This window comes from Calonectris borealis, chromosome 13, assembly GCF_964195595.1.
Source record: "Calonectris borealis chromosome 13, bCalBor7.hap1.2, whole genome shotgun sequence".
Classification (NCBI taxonomy): domain Eukaryota; kingdom Metazoa; phylum Chordata; class Aves; order Procellariiformes; family Procellariidae; genus Calonectris; species Calonectris borealis.
The window spans coordinates 10,456,403-10,475,811 of record NC_134324.1 but is presented as its reverse complement, the minus strand read 5'-3'; the positions used below and the strand labels follow the sequence as shown (position 1 = coordinate 10,475,811).

Here is a 19,409-nt window from a genome sequence, read left to right as displayed (position 1 = left end):
CCTACACTGCAATCAGAAGCACAATGGCGTGGTGTATCTGTGTATCTCAGTTTACTGGGATGTAGCTAGGCTGGTTACAGATTGCACTGAAGGTACCGACTCCCCTGTCACCCTGCACATGTGCGTGTTGGGTCCAAGCCCGTACCGTTGCAATTATCTTTTATCAAGCATGCCATGCATTTCACAAGCCACATCTCTGATACACAAAAGACAGTCTAAGATAAGAAGTAACTGTTGTCACCCTGTCCTAGATGATCAGGATGATCAATTGTATTGTACTTTAATAAAAATGTTAAATCATCCTGCAGACCTCCAGATCTAGTTGTGCATTTTTATGGGATGACTTTAAGGATGTTCTGTATAATCCAGAGGTATAGCTAATGGGTATTGTAAGAGTAGTTTTGCATGTACCAGGCTGAGATCTCAATTTTAATCCACATACAGAGAGAGAGAGAGAGAAAAAACCCAACCATCCTTCTCTAAATACTTTGCAGTCTTACAGTATACAGGCTGCATCTGCTAAATGTCTAAGAAGCAAATAATGGAATTTGTCTTTAACTGTTAACAAGAAGTGGTTGACCTGTCAGTGAACAGTTGTTTTCACTGAGCAGAACTCAATGATATGTGCACCTCAGCCACTTTATTGCATCCAGTCAGAAGTTCCACATAAAAACTGATTATCATCAACGTAGCTCACGTTCTGGGAAAGGGTGATGTAGGGAAATACTGGTGTAATCTGTAGTTTTCTTAAAAAGAAGAGTTTTGTGCTCTTCCATCTTCTCAAGAAGATGATTTTCAAGTAGCAACATATGGTTAAAAGCCCATGTTCAGCATCTAACAATAAAACATAAGCTCTTCAGTGGTGGTGCACCAATTTTGGAGCAAGCTAACAAAGCTGTACTGCTACCAGTGTTCCTCATTAAGAGCCGAGGATTACGCTCCCGTAGTTTTCGCTAATTAAAAGGCCTAAACACCCCCCCTTGTGGGCAAAATATAAAACATCACAAAAGTGATCTGATTTTTGGTCCGTTGAGATAAGCAATTGTTTATGCTTTTAGCTTTATACTGTACCAATTCTGGTACAGGGTGGAGTGCTTCCATACCCACAGATGTACGCATGCAGATGCTAAACATTTCCTTGACACGTATTCCGGCAGCCACTCAGGCTTACTTCTCAAGAAAAAAACATTTATTTGCAATTGGATCATGTAGCTTTGAGTCCATTTCACTGAAAGTGAACAGTCATATGTAATTTTGTATTAAATAACTGTGATATGAGGAACAACAAAGTGGTCAGCATTGATTTTAAAACACATATTTTTATATCATGACATAAGATTTATTACAACAACAAATTACCACAAATTATTTAATATGCAGAAGATTCACTAAATTTACTAAGAGACTGATAAAACATTTCAGATAATACAAGTGTTTGAATGCTGGCATGTGTTCCCTTCTCCCACTGACTTCTAATTTTATTTGTTTTTAGCTGAAAGCCTTCTAGGGTTCCTTGAGATTTGATTATGTGGCAAGAAGAGCACCAGATAAACTGAAAAGCTCACTGCCCCAAAATAACACTTGCTCTTTGTGAAAAAGTTCGTTATGCATGTGCCCTCCAGGGAAGGAATACCTGGCACCTATGGCAGAGGTGCCCCGGTTTTCTTTGAGGGCTCAGCTTGATGGCTCGTTGCCACAGTATCATTCAGTCAATGCAAACCAGTTCTAGAGGAAAGCATGACAAAAATCCTTTTTTTTTCCTCTGTTCCTTCCTTTTTTCTTTTCTCTTTTTTTTTTTTTCTTTTTTTAATAATCCTACTCTAACCTTTAGAAAGTCACATTACTGACATTCCTTTCTTAGGATGCAGAGTCAAGTCTGTCTGCCAGACACCTGCAGTCCTCTCCAGTGCAGGGGGATTGTGCTTTAGAGGACGTTCTGGCTCTTAAGGCCTTTTCATCAACGCCAGCATGTGTCACCTACACCGTTAATGTGAGAAATTACTCAGAACTGACTTAATGGCAGTGCTTAGACATACTAAGCAAATGGGACACTTGCCAAGAAGTCAGAGACTGGCAGTTGAGAGATAACCCATACATCTCATACTTCACAGATGCAGAAATATGGCTTGTAAAGGTTTTACCACTGCCTTCAAAACTATGCGCTTATAGAAAACCAGATAACTAAACCTCTCACCTGGTGAAGTGAAATTCGCTGCAAAAGCTGTGTTGTAGTTCAATAAAAAAACTGTCATTTGAAAATACCTACTATTTTAGAAGTCGGTCTCAGTATTTCTAAACTCTGTCTTGTTTTGTCTCAAATGTTTGTTTCACTAAACGTGATCAAATAGAAACACTATTGGAAACCTCTCAGCTGTTGCTTTCAGATTTTCTGAAGATACAATTATGTATGATTTTGCAGAAAGTCATGAAACCTTTCATTACACTGTGCTCACAGCAGGACCAACTCCAGCTTCTTCCCAGTGCGGAAACCGGGGTCATTCAACACACGGCTGGCCTGCACCCAAAGGAGACTCCAGACCCCTCCTGCAGTCCTTCCCTCATGGCTCCCAGCAGCTGCTGCTTCACAGCTGCCTCCAGGACACCTCCCAGAGCCCTTCTCCAACACCCTCATTAGGTGCTAGAAGATGACACTGCTATAGTCCTCCTCTCCCTGTCCGTTGCTTGGCTTGGCTTATGTGGATACTTCCAGCCCTTTCCCCGCAGCCACAGCTTCCCTGGCTGCTCTGACTAAATTGCTGGGAAATTTTAATGATTCCCTTTGAAGGAAAGCTCTTGGACTAGGGGGGCATCAGAGCCAGGGCTCCCCAAAGAGCAGCAGCACCCCTGGGACACCTTGCATATCACAGAAAATTGCAAACGGGGTATCATGACCTTAGTTTCTAACATTTCACCTTACAGTGCTTTAATGATCATCCTGCAGTGTCATTGCAAAAGACGGCTAAGGTTATTTGTTGCTCTCTCAACACTGTTCTGTTATTTTCTTTCATGAAAGAACAGTTCCCTAAAACAACACTTTCAGAAGCACTTGATCTGGCTAAGAGCTATACACGTGCCAGGAGGCAGTTTTGCCCTGCTTTATTTGCATGTAGAAATTTCTCCCCCATTTGAAGTGCAAGCTGGGAAAAAGAAACTGTCTTGAAAACACAAGGAACTGTCTTGAAAACACAGAACATACAGACTGAGATTTATGTGGCCTTTATTACGTATGTGGTGTGGAAAATTATTTCAGAGCATTTATTATATAGAAACTTTAGAAAAAAACATGCTATTCACCTAATGCACAGTAGCCCTTTGGAATAGGAGTGATTGTCTCTCAGTTCTTCTCTTTCATTTTGTTTGGGTTTAGGTTTGGTTTTTTTTTTAATCTGGCTTTAAAAGTAGAGGAAGGTGATTTAGCTTACATTTTGTATTCAAACTGCAGAATAGCACCAGTGCCACAACCAATGTGAAACAGAGACTGAAAGATCCCCTGAAGAATCTGGCTTCTGCAAGTGATCTGGATGGTGCTGAAAGACCAATCCCAACTGGATGCTTGCTCCCCAAGAAGCTCACAAATACAAAACAGCAGACTTCATGCCTGGATACAAGCCAAGAGTGCCTCCGTTTGTAAAGTTACCTTGTTTTTCTGGTCTTCAAAATGAGGCAAAGTCATTCTTTCTTTTACATCGCTCAGAACTAACTGATGGGTTTTTAAGATATATCTGCTCCTGGCATAATCCCAGAGGAGAGGGATTCGGGAGGGAGGAGAGGAAGAGTGTTAGCACAGAGTCTGGGGAATGGTGCTTAGGAGAGAGCTAGAGGGGAAGTGCTGATGAAAAAGATCCCCCGAATAAGTGGGGAGGCTGCGAGGGCGGCTCTTGGGGTGCAGAGGGGCAGGGAGCCAGGGCAAAGAGAGAGTGCCCCGGGCCGCAGAGGGCAGAGCTGGTTGGAGCAGGGGGGCTGGAGGGGATGCTTGCGGAGCAAGCTTGGGGGATGCTTGGGGGGGGCTGGACGGTCAGCTAGCGCAGGAGGTGTCCGGACACAGAGGGCAGGGTGCGGGTGGGTGGGTGCCGGGGCAGAGCTGGCCGGGGGGGCGCCGGGGCGGGGTGCCGGTGCCGGTGTCGCCGCGGGGTGCCGCCGGCGGCTGCCGCCACATTCCGGGCAGGCGCACTGGGCGGTGCGGGGCGGCGGCAGTGCGCGCTCGGAGCCCATGGAGGCGGCGGGGCCGCAGCCGGGGCCGGGCCCCGCGGCGGGGCCGCAGCCGGGAGCCGAGGAGATTGATATGTCCCTGGGTAGGTCTGGCGGGGCGAGGGTCCCTGCCCGGGCGGGGGGCGGCGGGCGGCGGGGCCGGGCCGAGGGCGCTCGGGAGGGCCCGGCCCGGCCCGGCCCGGGGCTCCGGGCGCCCCCGGGGCCGGTCCCGGCGCGGGGCTCCGAGCGCCCGGCGGGGCCCGGGGGTTTGGTTTGTGCTTTGTGTGTGTCGTGGGTAGAGTCGGGCAGAGGAGCGTGGTGTGGCCCCGCAGTGGTCGTGCCCCCCGGTACGCCTGCACCCGGTTGTGGTGAAGGGGACCGGGCAGGAGAAGGCGAAGAAATAGCCCGGGGGGAGGAACCACGGCTTCAGACCCATCTCTGTGCTTTGCTGGCAGCACCCCGTAACTTCAGAGGGGAGAGCGTCCAGCGCCGCGGGTTGGGAGAGGCTTACGTAAATGAGCCCTCTATTGAAATAAAGATTTGAGACATATCCTCGGGTGTGCTGGCTATTTATAGCAGCTTGCTCGTGATGCTCGCCATTCCTCTGGCACTGGATATGTGAACTGTGCATAAACAACTGCCCTTTTATTAACTCCGAAGGCCTGGACTCCCATGCTTGGCCGATAGATCTTGGTGGATTATCGTGTTGACATCTCTGCTGTGGAAGGAAAGTCCACCAGCACCCTTTATTATTGGGTCAGCTCCCTAACCGAAACCTTGTGTCATTTCTTCCCAGCAATGAGCCACTTGTCAGGAATAGCAGAACATTTTCCACTGATCCCTTGGCTGATGCACCCTTATTTTAATGGTGCTATGAGGATTTACAGCAGTAGTGGGTCCCTAATTTTTCATTTATTTTTTTCCCATGGTGTTGCACACCCTTTTTCTGTTTGCTGATGTGCGATACTCCCTTTGCTTTTGCTCTCCCTTAGTGCTTCCCTCGGTCAAACCTCCTGTGGTCCACCTCCATGTTCAATCCAGAATATACCTTAGTCAGGGCAGAAGAGAGAACTGGAAAACAAGAGCCCTGGTGAAGAACTGATGCTTTTACCGTCAGGTGCTTGCTTCTGTGCTTTCAGATATGTTGGGCCTTACTTGGGTTAGCAGTCACAGGAAACTGCAAGAGTTACTCTAAAGCCGCCTTGATGGATCTAATTCTGTCTTGAGGGTGTAGGGGTGCCTTAAATGACTTCTCAGGATCCCTTCCAGCCTTCCGTAGTACTCCATTACATTGCTCTGTTAACCCCATTGATGGGTGCAAAGGACAGGGTAACAACTCATACCCAAACAAAAAAAGACTGAAAGGTGACAGACCGGGCACCTGAGCATCCATCTCCTCTTTGTTCCCAGCAAGCTCTTCCTCGCACTGTACATGGCCCACCCTTGGGTGCCTGCATCCATCTCCCTGCAGAGCAGCAGGGATGCTGTCAATATGCTTCAAAGCAGTCTGTGCCCCAAATAGCACATGTCCCAAAGGCACACTTAGCTGAGAACATTAGCGCATTCATACCAAGAACATCGTCCAGCCGCTCCCAGCGTGCTCTTTTCTGGCAGACTTGATAGAGAAATCACAAAAGCAGTCACGCAGCCTATTCTTACATCTGCTCTCGTTTGTTTTCCCTGGGCTTTGTATTAATTTGGACACAGGAGTTTCTTGATAGAAAATGACAAGTGACAAGTGCTGGAGGTATGATGTGCTGTTCGTGATAATCACCCATTGAAAGCTAATGGCACTTCTATGCTTCCACTCCAGTGATTCATTAAGGAGCTGGAAAAGGCCTGATTTGGACACTTCTTTCCTTGCTAATTTGTTAAAATAAAACATTCTGCTTGGAGCTTAACAGATGTGGCTTTATAACTTGCTAAATATTTTCTGGAAGGTTTGAGGTTAAAAGAAGAAATTGTTGGAAAATATGAATTAATGAAGAGATGTCCCTTTGCCTTTGCCATTCCTTTTCATCAGAACAGGTCAAATTAAGAAGATCCCCTTCGTTTCAGACCAACTCATTGAGAGCTGAGGGGCTTTGAGTGGCTTCTTGATAGAGCTCTGCATCTAAAAGTAGTATGTGCATGGTCCAGATACCTCAACTTCCAGTACCGTCTTTTAAAGAGTTAAAAACATTTGTTCAGGATGGACATGAGCTTGTAAAACCCTGTCAGGTGTACTCTGGATACTGCAGGTGGTTCGTCACCTTCCTTCGTGTCCCTTGTGCTCTCTCTGTCGTAAAACACAGCACTTCAGTGCAGCTCAGGGGATATGCAGTTGGTTACAGAAGCAGTGCCTAGGGAAGCACCTGGGATGCTTGGCTGGGTCCGAACTGGTGAAGCACAGTGGCAAAATGTCCTTGGGAGAAATTTTGTGTCGTCTTCTCAGTGCTACTAATACAGTTTTAAACCAAAAGTGTCTAAAACACAGGGAAAATAATTGGTTGTATCATAGAGGCTCTGCGCCTTGGGAACTGCATTTGGATGGTGTCTTGCAAAGAAAGTGAGAAACATCTCATAGTTCATGGAAGAGCTCAGTAGAGTACATTTTCAGAGCTGCCTAGTAAGAATTTTGGGTGAGGGGAGTTCTGGGACATTGGCAGGACATCCCAGGTCCGTTTTGCTGCATTCAGGCTGTTTTATACCCCTTTTGTGGTGGGGCGGTGATGGGGACTCAGAAGTGAGAGGCAGCTGTGCCTGGTCCCAGCGCTTGTACTGCCGCAGCGCAGGAGCTGGCTGATCACCCTCCCTCCTGCCTGCAGAGAGCTGTGCAGGGTTCCCAAAATATCTTACTGCTGCTGGCAGTGGGGCAAGCATGGAAATCGAATCGATATGTTCAACGTGAAGCACGAGAGCTGTTCTGTCGGTGTGGTGCAGACAGGTCTATACGTGAGAACCCAAGTTTTGCAGGGGAGAGCAGGCATCCCCTGCGCAGTCCTCTTATATTTGGGATATTCTCCCTCTCTGCTTCACCAGACAACGACAGAAGCTAAGAGGTTCTTGCGTTGTCATTGATACATCCTTATCCAGCTCTAGGATCCAGCTTCTAGGTTAGCTATATTGAGTAATTAAGCAGGAACATCTACCCCAGATAGTCAGAAAATCAAGAGTCAGGTCCTGAAGATCGAGGAACTTAAAATACAAATAACTGCTGATTATTCATTATGCATGTTAACATCTATTTGCTCACTGTTTTTTGAGCCACAGAGGTTTATGGCTTCAAGCTTTATCTCATACCACCGAGGGCTAGAAACTTGCTTTGTTTTTTTAAAGCACTGTGGAAAGACATGCAGGTGGCTGAGTCCAGGAGATGGGAATTGAAAGAAACCGTCCTACAACCGCCTGGTAAACCATGAGTGTTTGCAGGACCATGATGTCCCCTTTCTTGACAGTCGCCCTGTACAAGTGAGATTCCTTGCCCGCAGCCCTCACGTCGCAGCCTTCGCTGCACCAAGCTTCAGTTCTCCCCTTTACAAATTCATGGGCTAGGGGGACATTCATCCCACTTGTGTCTGCATGACGCTTGAACAGTATTTGTGTTGTTTATACATCAGGGACATGTCCTCTGCACAGGGCAGTGCCCGTGTCCCACGCGTGGCAGGGGGAGCCCTTGGAGCAGCCGTCACAGTGTGGGCGCACCCATGGGTGCTTCTGCCCATTCTCCCCCCTTTGACCACCTCTCCTGCAGCCTCCCAAGTCAGACTTTGTCAAAAAATGTTCTCTGCCCAGCACTGAGCTTCTGGTGCCCCTGCAAAAACATACTCCCTTATGCTTGTGGGAAATCTGCAGGATCGGATCCTTCAGTGGGACGTGGCTCTGAAATCTCTGTCCTGCACGTGGTGTATACGTGCCAGATGGTAGCACATTGTTAAATAATTTGCTGCACTCTAATCTCCAGCCCGCAGGAGCCGAGTAAATTGATCCTATACTTTCTGAGCTAAGCTTTATTGTCCGGCCAGGGTAGCTCACAGAACCGCAAGCTCCATTTCTACTGTGGACAATTGCAAGCACCAAAAGTGGGAATCACTGTTGGTAGAAAGTGCAGGTTTTATGGGCTTCCCTTTTGCCATTTCGATCTAGATGACATCATAAAACGCCACAGGAAAGAGCAAACAGATGCCAGCGCCGTGGGGGACAGGCGAAGGCAGCAGGTCAAGAACAGGAATTCGGCGTACGGGTACGGGCGGCCCCGTTTCCGCACCTGGATGCAGAGGAATTTGCAAGGTAGGTGAGTGCCTTGGGAAGGCAGAGGCCTGCCAAGTTGGAAAACACATTTGTGTAACAAAATACAGCTCTTAAATCCTTCTCCTATCTAATTCCTATGTGCGTATAAGATGTACTCGGGCTCTGAATAGCTTTTCTCTCTGCAACAATGGAATATCAGGGCCCTTTCAGAGCATAAATTCATCCATTTCTCTCCCTTCCACCCTCTCATGAATTACTAATTCAAAGTGACTTAATATCTATTCTCTATTCCCTTTTGGCTTTGCATATTTTAATTATGCGTTTTCCTAATCTTCTTTTTCCCAGAACACACTTAAATTACCCCTTCAGTAACTGTCTTTGATAGCTCAGTTATTGGAGCTAATTTGTCACTTTTGCAAACCATGCTATTTTTATAATGAGTAGTTTTTTAATACCGTGTGATCACACACTGATCTATGTTTGGTTCCACTAGCTTTTATCTACAAAACCAAAGTGATCTGCTGCATGAAATGCCATCTTTATTACCAAAATTTTGCTTTTTTTTTATATTACTGCTAAATCACTTCATTGAAGATTTTAGTGACATTTTGCAGCAATGTCTTCGCAGTCTTCCCTTGGAGTGCCAATGGCACATCAGGGCAGTGGGATTGCTGGGAGCAATCCTGCTTGTCTCTGATCTGCCTCCCACTCCCATGTTCTTGGTCTCCACCACATACTGCCTTACCGAGAATCATTCCGGTTCAAAACAGAATGATGATTATTGCCCTTCGCAAATTGATTTTTCTGTCAAAAACACAGGCTTTGATATTCTTCCACACTCAAGCGACTACTGCGTGCAGAGTCAGGTAAATCAAACAAAATATTTTTTTTAGCTATTCCTTAGAAAGGAGAACTTTTCTGTTCATTTATAGAATTATTTCTGCTAGTCTTAATATTTCATAGGTTTTAACTGAGTCTGAGTTCAGCCCTGCCAAGTGCAGGGACTCACCATGCTGTGTGGAGCTGATGTCAGTAGCAATTTTGGGAAGCTCAGCATGACTGGGAATTTAGCCCATAATTCTTCGGGGGCTCATATCACTTTGGTCCCTGCTGAAATGCAGTCCCTCTGGGCTGAGACCTGATAACCATTATCAAAATGACAATCTGAACAGCCCAGCGCTGTAATGACAGAGCATGGAGAAGGGCATTACGCTGATTAAACCAGCAAGAGAATTCATGCAGGCGAAGTGCTGTTATCCCTCCTGGAATATGGCTTAAACCATTTCCCCAGTGGGGGAAAGATGATTTTTAATGACAAGAAATTTGAATTTCAAATCTCCTCGGAAAAAGAGTCTGTCAGACATTGGAGCTTCTGGGCAGAGGTGCCTCTTGGCCAGCCCAGGTGTGCTCAGCACCAGGCTCTGAGCATGCACCCAAACAAAGCGGGGGGTCTTCCCCAGCTGCTGATGCTGTGGGGGTTTATTCCAATGTTCTTTCATTAATAAATATCTGCCAGACTTTTTGCAGAGATGGAGCCTCCCATGTGTCACACTTCAGGATACACGTGACAGACCGAGGCCTTGGTCCCCAGCTGGTGTACACGGGGTACCCCGCAGAGGCCGATGGCTCCGTCGTTAGTTATTTGCACTGGCTGGGGCGTGCCTGAGCGCACCGCTGAGCAGAGGCTCTCTAATACGAACTGACTGACAGGGGCATGATTTCCTAGTCAGGGCTGCCTTTTGCATCAGTCCCTCCCATTGCACGGATGAAATACCCAGGGAAGGCAGCTGAGCTCAGCCTCAGAGGAGATGCCCTCTCCAGCGTGCAGGAGAGCTGTGTTGCAAGGCTTGCTGGCCCGCGGGAGAGCGGTCTGGCAAACAGGCAAGAGAGAGGGGCAAGCCCAGGGTGGTTGTTGAGGGGAACAAGAAAGGGAAAAACAAACTGTGGGGACAGAATCAGTAGGGCAAAAAAGGCCATTAAACACAGCAAGACCACATCTGGTCAAAAAGACACAGATTGCCAAAATTCAGGTGTTTGTCAGGAGAGGAACGTTGACACACCTGCACTGCTGCGGTGAGAGGGCGTCGTTTGCAAAGAAAATAACTATTGGCCCCACAGAGCTTGTGAACAGCATTGCATTTTTGTGAGTGTTCCCAACCAGCACCTCCGGCTGCAGGGAGCGAAGCACCCCGACGTGCTGTTCGGGAGGTGCTTCCCACGGGCATGCCCTGGTTTAGAGCCAGAGCAGCTCAAATCATCTTCACTTGAATTCCAGTGTAACCAGCCCACGCTGGTGCTGACTGGTGTTACACCCTGGGGCTGGAGCTTTCATTAATCACTGCGGCGATGGCCCCTGACAGCAATGTCACCGCTGCCTCAGAACACTTCATTTCTAATTGCTCCAAGTCATTATAAATTGCTGTGATGTAGGAATCGATGGTGTAGGATCAATACATGCGTCTAACTGCTCTGTGGTCTATATCAGTGAGGTTCTGCTGTCTGGTGCAGGGGTTTAACCACACTCTTGCTGCCCTCTGCCATGCACGGCTTTATGCCTGATTTATACACCCCGTGAGTATGTGCACATTTCACTGGTATAGCGACTTGGAAAATGTCTACTTCATTATGACTATAGAAGTTTATCATGTGGAGTAATTAGGCTTTAATGCACTGTGCCTCCATCTGACGGAGTGCTTTCCTCTTGCTTGACACTTCAGCACACTTCAAAATCATAAATAGGCTTAGGGGAAAACGTTAAATGCAAGATGGGCTGTTGGTGTGTATGTACTGTGCAGTTATGTAAAACAGCAGCAGAAGGTGCCCCCTTCAATATATGCAGTAAGTAAGGATATGTCAAGCTAAAAAAAAAAAAAAAGTAAAAAAAAATATATATGGATAGATAGATATATTAAAAAAAATTATGGTCTTATCAAGTGCTATAATGTGGGCACTCAGAGCTATTCTAGGCTGCTGTGGGGTTGGCTTCTGGATTCTCGAGTCACTTGTGTATCTGTATCAAAAGGCTTTTTCCATTTCACAGTTAATTCATAGCAATGTGAGCTCTGACAACGCATTGACAGGTTTCCTGATGCGAGTGTTCCTGCCTTTATTAGGAATCAGAATTGTGGAAGGCTTTTCTCTTCTATATTCTTTCAAATCAAATAATGTGTTTGTCAGTCCTACATATAATAAGAACGTTAGTGAGACATTGGAAAGATAAATTATTTAATATTCTGCAAAATTAATTTACTTTTCCGGAATAAATTAATGTGATTCTTGCATCACTATCTGTATAGATACTCCTATATCGTATTAAGTTAACCTTGTAATCCATTTGCAAAACTGTAATCATAAATCGAGTTTTGAAGGATGCTAAAATAAGAGTTTATTTTCATAGGACCTAACCGTTTTAGAAGAGGGTTTGGACAACAACAATACAATCGGAGACAATTCAGGAATACTGTGCCTGGTCCCAGGAGAAGAGCAGCTGCGGCATTAAATGGAGTGAGCCCTTTAAATCGCCAGGCATCGGCTCAAGAGGTAGGGGGGTAAGGAAGGTACAGCTCTTCCCAAATGTCATGTAGAAATCTGCTGGATTTTATGATCCTGGATCACCCCAAAGAACAATCTACATAAAAAATTTACAGGCACCATCTTTTATGTGCCTGTGCACAGCATTTGTATGCAGAGGTGAGTACAGACACATATGCATATAAAATAGCAATTTTCCAGTTGGTTTTATAAGCTTATGACTTGGCATAATCTTCCTGCATCAGTTCCCATGGGTTTTAAAAAAATCAAAAAAGATTTTTTAAAAATGTGTTCTTAAAAGATTTAAAAATATTTCCATAAAAGCAAATTCTATGTCATCTCGTCTTACTATTATCATTTAGAGGAGGTATGTTAAGATTCACCATTATTTGTCCTCCACCCAGAGCATTTTCCAAGGTCAGTGAAGACAAAGGACAGACTGTTGTTGATTTCAGGTGACTTTAGTTCAGTGAAAAGTTCACTAGCGAGTGGGTATCCCCCCCAGAGACACTGTTTCCCAGTGCTGTGACAGCCGTGGGTCAGATTGCCCACGTGCTTCAGTGTAAAATGCATTTTTTTCCATTCATGGCTTTCCCTTTTTCAAGTTTAAATGTTTAGGTCTTGTCTCTGCTCAAGAACACTTTAAAAAAAAGATTGAAATATTTTCATTTGGGTTTTGACTTACTTTTAAGACTAAAGAGATGGGAAGGAAGGTATGTGTTCACCATTAAAGTAATTCTTACAGCTTTCTTCTAAGTATCACTGATACTAAACTGGCTTGGTGTAGAAGGTGGAAATCAAGCGGGTAGGTAGTCCTCTGTGAGGCGAGGCTGGTTTTTTCCGCACTGATCGAAATCCACTCAATTAGGAGGTCATGTATGCTCAGTAAGCTTTTAAAAAAACACCAGTGTGGCAAACATGATGGCACATTTAATGGCTATGTCCTAGGGGTATAAATAAGAGCACCCTAAACTGAGCATGCATGTGCATGGAGTGTGGTTGTTCCTGAAAATAAAGACTGTGATGACTCAGATATTGAGTGTGGCTGGGTATTAACAGAAAGTAATAAGAGTTGCTAGGAGGCATAATTCTACAGTAGCTTCCATTTTCAGAAATAAACCAAGTGGGAAGAATGTGGAAACACATCTCAGTTAGTGGGTAGTAACGGTGATGATGGTTGTCCCACAGAAATAAATGGGATAGAGTCTGTGGCAGTTTGTATAAGTAACTGCAGGAGGACCTACACTGCTAAGGGGTCTTCTGATGTGCTTCATGCTTCAGGGCTTGGACTGGGCAACGTATGTGTCCAAACAAGAAAGAGTGAATGACTGAAAAGAAACCTGAGCAAAGCTATAATTCTTGGCTTGTGCGAGATTTGCTCTCCATGGACTAATTTTTTTTTGGTATTTCTGCATCATTAGAATGAAACATTCTTCATGGTACTTGTAGTTTCATGTCCAGGAACCGAGGCACACATACTGATTGTTGACAACAGTATATACTAAGCCCAAATGTTGAGACTACAGCAACATTGCTTGGTAGAAATATTGCTGCCGTAGATACAAAAGACCATGGAAGAGACCAGGTTTTAACAGATCTAGTGAGGAATCAGTTTCCCATCAAGAAAAAAGAGGAAAAAAAAAGCACTTGCAGAGCAGGGTTGTTCTGTTGCAAGGCTGCAGAAGTTGCAAAGGCAAAACAGTTGGGAATGAGAATACGGGGAATGCAGAGCACACAGCGCGGGGCTGAGCCCTCTTTGAAGCAATTGCAAGTGGTGCTGAACGTGTCCGAGAGCAGCGAGGGAACTGCAGTGTCAGCAATCACCACCTGCACTTGGGAGCAGGCTGGATTTCCCCCTAGACAGAGCCAAAGAAAAGGCCAAATAAATGCACCGGCTTTTCAGGCAGCAGCAGTCAGCGGAGGGAAGGACGGTCGTGTGCTGTCGCTCGCGCTCGCTCCCTCTTCGTGCACTGAGATTGCGGCGCGAGTGGCAACTGCTGAGCTCTCACTGCTTTTTCAGGGCAACAAGAACAACGATGCTTTCACCAAAAGCAGCAGCAGCGGGCAGCCGGAGGGACGGCGACGGCCACCCCCAGGCCCCAAGAGATTCAGAGCAGCTGCTGCCAGCACCCACGCCCCGGGGAGAAGGTAAAAACTTTGGTAACTCTGGCTTTTTGTTTTCAGCGATTCCCTGTGCCGCTCCTGGGGCTCTGCTCTCGTTCTGTGCCAGCTGGGAGTGGCTACAGCCGTGTGCTCCTGTAATGTGAGAAAAATACCCCTGGGTATGTTAGGAAAGCACCTGGAAATAAAACTACCTCGTGCTGATAGTTAATAATTCAGGTATTAGATCTGTCATTTTATTTTAGAAAGCATGGAAAATGTGACCCTAGTATTTTTATTAAACTTTTCCTCTGTCACTTTGGGGAAAACTTTTGAAGACTGAAATAGCATTTATTTTCATAAAGGCAGGAAATACAGATTCCAGCCGTAAGAGATAGGCAGGGAGAGGGAGTCTGTCCCGGTGAGGGGCTGCAGGAGCAGACGCTGCGCCCCAGGAGCTGTGACGAAGGCAGGCTGCCAGGTGCTGGGCACACTTTCGGTGCCCGTCTCATTGTGTTCCTTGTGTTCTCCGAGCTCAAATGGAAGCTCCGTTGCAATCCTGAGTAGAGCAGGGACTGAATGACCTCCGGAGGTCCCTTCTGACCAGATTTTTTCCTACAATTCTCTTCCATGATTTTTTTTTTTTTTTAATGAGCAGAGTTCAGAACAAACACAAGCTGTTGTTTCATTTGAGCAGAAAAACAAGTTCCTCTGAAATCCTTTGCTGGCAGAAAAAACCTGTTGGGCTGAACTTGGTAACACACAGCCTCATTTGCTTCTCATACTGCTTTTTAATACCACACTGGGTTAGGTACTTCAGCATTAAGCTTTAGGAGATACCTGGCATCATATTCACCTATGTCCTTTTTTCTCTCCTCCTTTATCAGCAGGCCTTTCCTGCTAAACAGGGGACCAGCCTTCCAGCAGAAGCGGATGCAGCAGCGGTTCTCCAAAGCCAACTTTCAGAGAGGGGTCAGTATCGAGGCATTTTTTCTGCAACCTGCTGATGGTGATAAGTCTTCAGTTTTACCAGCCTTTTCCCAGTTGTATCTTTGCTTCCAAAAGTAACTGGGAGAGATGGATGACTTTAACAATGAATATATTCCTAGGAAAGTATTTGCAGGACAGGCAATTTTTAATGCAGCTTAATATTCTGGCAGCTGGAAAATAAAACCTGGGCAGGTGATAAAAGTAAACCTCGCAGCTTATACAGCAGCACAAGCAGGGCAAAGTAAAGCCACCCCATAGAGATCGCTGTGCTAGCAGGAAACCCAAGATTAGCAAATTTCTTGACAACATGCAAGGAAAGAGCTATTCAGATACACCAAATGAAATACTGGAAAAGGAATCATTGTTTCTGAGAGCTAATTCTTTAAGTCATTTTTTTTTAAATATATTTCACAGCAGATGGATACTAATGGAGAAGGGAAACCACCAAGGATGAGAAGGTAATTGGTGAACAAAGGCACGCTGCAAACACGACGTGCTCTTTCACACTCGAACTGAAGCTGGATACATCTCCCTGTCTCGGCAGGTGGCAAGTGAAACCCAGCCCCGGAGCGGTTCTGACGGTTTCTGTGGCTAATCCCCAGGCGGGCCAGACTGGCGCGTAAGTAAATGAAGTGATTTGTTAGGATGAGAGCCCTACAAAAGCCATGGCAAATCCCTTTAGCATTATTGCAGCTTCACTTCTTCTATAACGAGTGCGCAATGAATGGTTCAGACCCAAAATGATTAGCAAATGATGTCCTGTTCCCTTCCCGGCGTATCTGAAAGGAGACGGTAATTACCGTGTGGCTCGTTTGTTATCCAGAGTAAAGAGAAATGGAAGCACTGGCAGCGCGTGGGAGGTGGCAGGCTGGTTGTGCTCGCTGTGGGGTGTTGCGGGGGAAACGCCGTGCGCCCCGAAGGGACACCGCACGCTCGCTGTGTAAGAGGAGCGCAGAGGCTGGAAGCGGGCAGCTTCACCCCTGGGCTGAGCCGGAGCAGCTGCAGGACCTGGCACCCAGCTAGGGGCGGAAAGAAGGGTTGGTGAGGGCACTTGGCATGTCCTGGGCACAGAGAGCACCCCATGATAGCCTTGACATGACACAGTCCCCAGTGCTGGAACTCTGCCTGCATGGCAGCTCTCCCGGCACCCTTTAGACTCACCCAGACTGCTGTGAGACATGCCGTGGGACCTGTGGGGCATGCCGGTGTCTCCTTTACTCCTTGCTGGTTTGCAGACGATATGAAGTGAGCTGCCTTAGCATCCTGAGTGACTGCAGATCTGTGCTTTCCCCAGGCCTGGATCCAAGCGCCCATACCTGCGAAGCCAGAGGCCCCCGCCGCGGGTGGCCAAGCCCCAGCCCAAGGGGGTGCTGCTGAGATTCAACTTCCGCGCGATGGCCAACCAGGTAGAGGATTGTCGACGGGACAGGCGGCGCCTGGCACCCTGCAGCAGCCCTGCCACTAAGCTGTTAACATCACGCTCAGGTTTTTGGGGCTGCCAGTTGGGTTTATCTAGCATAACCTGGGAGGAAAGTCCTGTAGCTGTGTTGGCTAGGTTGCTCACAAAACCGAAGGCACCTGAGAAGACTGTTCAGCAACTACAGACTCAGCCCAATTTTCCCCACTCTGTTGGCCCCTCTTGGCCTGTCCATGTGCTTGCTTGGAGTGGGGAGATGCTCCTTGTGAGCGGTCCTGGCTGGGGGGACCATTTCGCTGTCGGTGCTCCCCACTCCTCAGAGACACACAGCACTTCTGGGTTTTGCTCTCCCTTTGCTTTGGTGACCTTCTCAGTGCCACGTTTTATGCTGAGGTATGGTCCAAGAGCCCCGGGGCAGGTCAGAAATCCTGCTCCACCTTCTTCATTGCCGGCATTTCTTGTCTGGACGGTTTGGTTTTACTTGATGCCTTGTGCTCAAATGCCATCTGCTTGCTCCTGTTCTTGCCGAGGACGCCAGGTGTCTTGGGGCTGGGCGCTGCTTGGAGGTTTTCCAGCCGCACACAGTCTGTCGAGCTCCTTGTCTCCGTGTGCTGAGTGGTTTAATTGACTAACTGGCTGTGAAGCACCGTCCTGACTGATGGGCTCTAATCAATACTCCGCTACAAGTTTGGCCATGCTTTGCCACGAGACGCAGGACTGACTCGCTCTCCCTTTCCCCTGCAGACCAGCCTGACGCTGGATGAGAGGTTCTCTGGTCTGAGGAATAAGAGGCGCTTTACAGCAGCCAGGAGCGCCGGACGGACAGTCACCATGCCTTAGCACCGCATGCTTGTCACAGGGACTGCCCATAACAGTCCAGGCCCCGTAATGGGCAGCTCAATAAAACTCGATAGATTTCCTCTGAGATAGCTAATCTGGCAATGTGCCGTCTCCTTCCTTACACGCAGAATGAATGAGCGATTGAGGGCAGGGACGAGGCAGGATGAGAGTCGGGGCCAGAGCACAGGGCTGGTGGGACGTGAGCAGGGTGGTGGAGAGGGGTGAGTGGAGATGGATTTGCCGGGGAGCTGCGGGGCTGGCACCAGCCCTGTCCCCCTCTGCTGCCTGGCGTGACTCCTGCAAGAGGGAGGGGGGACCAGCTCCAAGCCACACCCATGGAGCCTTCCCTGCGTTGTCCCATGGGTGGGACAGGCTTGAGGACACTGCATCCGCCCGCGTGGGAGACGGAGCGGGGAGCGGAGCATGTGCGGGGCTGGGGGACGTGCCCCAGCAGTGGCCCCAGCGGGGATGCTCCAGCTGCCCGCATTCCCCAGCATCCACCTAATTGCCCCATTTGTTGTGCGTGCAGGCATCCCTGCCCGGAGGTTTGCAGTGTAAGACCCCTCCATCCTGAAAACGTCTCCTTCTGCCCCGATAGTCAGGCCTGAGCACCTTGCATTTCTCTTTGGTTTGCCGTGTTGTTCTGACTGCTGCTGCCGGCCCGGTTGTGGGGACAGCGTGAGATGTGCCCTGCTGCCGGAGTGACTGTCCTCGGCGTGGAGCACAGGCAGGCTGCCCCAGCCCAACTCAGGTTTTCCAGCGCTGCAGTAGTTCTTCATTAGGGATTTCGTAGGTGCAGCTCCACCCATGCTCAAAGCATAATCAAACCAGCAGCTGCAGGAGGGAGGCTAGGCTCCACAGCGGTCCAATAAACATTGGCTGAGATGTTAATGAGCTGGGTCTAGACATTTGTTAATGAAGCCCTGCACCAACCGTGAGTCACTGATCCATTCTCCACCCCCTGCTGCAACCCAGCACTGAACGCGCTGGACACAGTCTGTTACTGGGCTCTAAGCTATACTTATTAAGGTAAATATTCGATAGACTGCTTTACATTTTACACTGAGCGTCTTTAACAAGAGACTGGACTCGGCGGTGGTTTTATGGGAATGTGTGAAATGTTGTTAGTTGACGAAGCGGTGATGTACGAGTCCAATGCACTGAATAAAAAACTAACTTGTCAAATGTCACCTCTGGTTATTTCCCTTCCTTCAAGGCTTTTGGTGCAAGTTCAGCTTCTCAGTATGGCACTGCGGGGCACAGTACGCACAGCCGCGTGGGCTGCTGCCTCTGCGCTTTGGCCATGATTCCCGTCGGTGCCCACGCGCGGGCAGTGGGGCACTGGCTTGGCCACGCAGGCAGTTTGCTGCTCGCAAAGCTGGCTCCAAAGCACAGCCAAAGCAGTGGGAAGTTTTCAACAGGTATTTTGTAAAATCTTTGCTGTGATCTCTTTTGCCTTTAACGTTATTGGCAAAATTACCAGAGCAGACCTGGCTCCGAGTATGTCCAAAGCGAAATGAATGCAAACCGACTTCCAGGTTAATGAACTCAGGAAAAGACATCAACGTTTCAGGCAATAATCTGGATGTCATGGAAGACGAACAAGAAACACTGTCATAAATGGCAATATCCCTGATTTCAGTTGCACCTTCACTATAAATATTGACAAAAGATGGTAGACTTGCTAAGAAAACCTGATCATTTCTTAAACCAGGTTGCAAAGGGATGGAGCCGTTCAATCCTGAAAGAACAGCTGAGTGTGCAGCATCCCCTCGGTGTTCAGAGCACACCCTGATACTATTCTCCAAATAGATGTTTTTCAGCAATCTGTACCTTATATTTTTTTAAAAGTACTCCTTAAATTAAAATTGAGGGCTTAATGATAAAAGCTACACTTTTTTTCTAGCTTGATTGCCCCACAGGGCTGGGTGACTTTGCATGCAGCAAGAGACAAAACAGGCTTTGCACAGAAGGGCACTGAATTTATAGGTAGCAAAAAAGCATAACCATCGTGCTAAGAACATATTGGGAGACGACGCACAGTCAGTTCACTCCAACAGGCATAAAATACCCTTTTCTGCCACAGTTCTAAAACCACAGAATAATTATCTCT

The 19,409-nt window shown here is 47.4% G+C and overlaps 1 protein-coding gene across 2 annotated transcripts; it reads left to right on the top strand.

Annotated features, from left to right (window-relative positions):
- Positions 1 to 4,189: 4,189 nt before the first annotated feature.
- Positions 4,190 to 18,486, top strand: LOC142087655 (UAP56-interacting factor-like). Of its 2 annotated transcripts, none has more exons than XM_075162103.1 (9): positions 4,190 to 4,292; positions 8,314 to 8,457; positions 11,816 to 11,958; positions 13,970 to 14,097; positions 14,940 to 15,021; positions 15,454 to 15,497; positions 15,584 to 15,658; positions 16,334 to 16,445; positions 17,201 to 18,486. In XM_075162103.1, the coding sequence occupies exons 1-9, from the start codon at positions 4,211 to 4,213 to the stop codon at positions 17,294 to 17,296; spliced, it is 906 nt and encodes a 301-aa protein (XP_075018204.1). In that variant the 5' UTR covers positions 4,190 to 4,210; the 3' UTR covers positions 17,297 to 18,486. The 2 variants fall into 2 exon arrangements, with proteins under 2 accessions (XP_075018204.1, XP_075018203.1); XM_075162102.1 differs by having other exon boundaries at positions 14,937 to 15,021.
- The last annotated feature ends 923 nt before the right edge of the window (positions 18,487 to 19,409 follow it).

What these genes read in the sequence shown, in the direction of transcription:
- LOC142087655 (XM_075162102.1), top strand. Translation starts at nt 4,211, where the DNA reads ATGGAGGCGGCGGGGCCGCAGCCGGGGCCGGGCCCCGCGGCGGGGCCG. An exon ending in ACCCACGCCCCGGGGAGAAG is followed by an intron (nt 14,098 to 14,936) that starts GTAAAAACTTTG and finishes CTCCTTTATCAG; the next exon opens with CAGGCCTTTCCTGCTAAACA. An exon ending in AAGCCAACTTTCAGAGAGGG is followed by an intron (nt 15,022 to 15,453) that starts GTCAGTATCGAG and finishes TATATTTCACAG; the next exon opens with CAGATGGATACTAATGGAGA.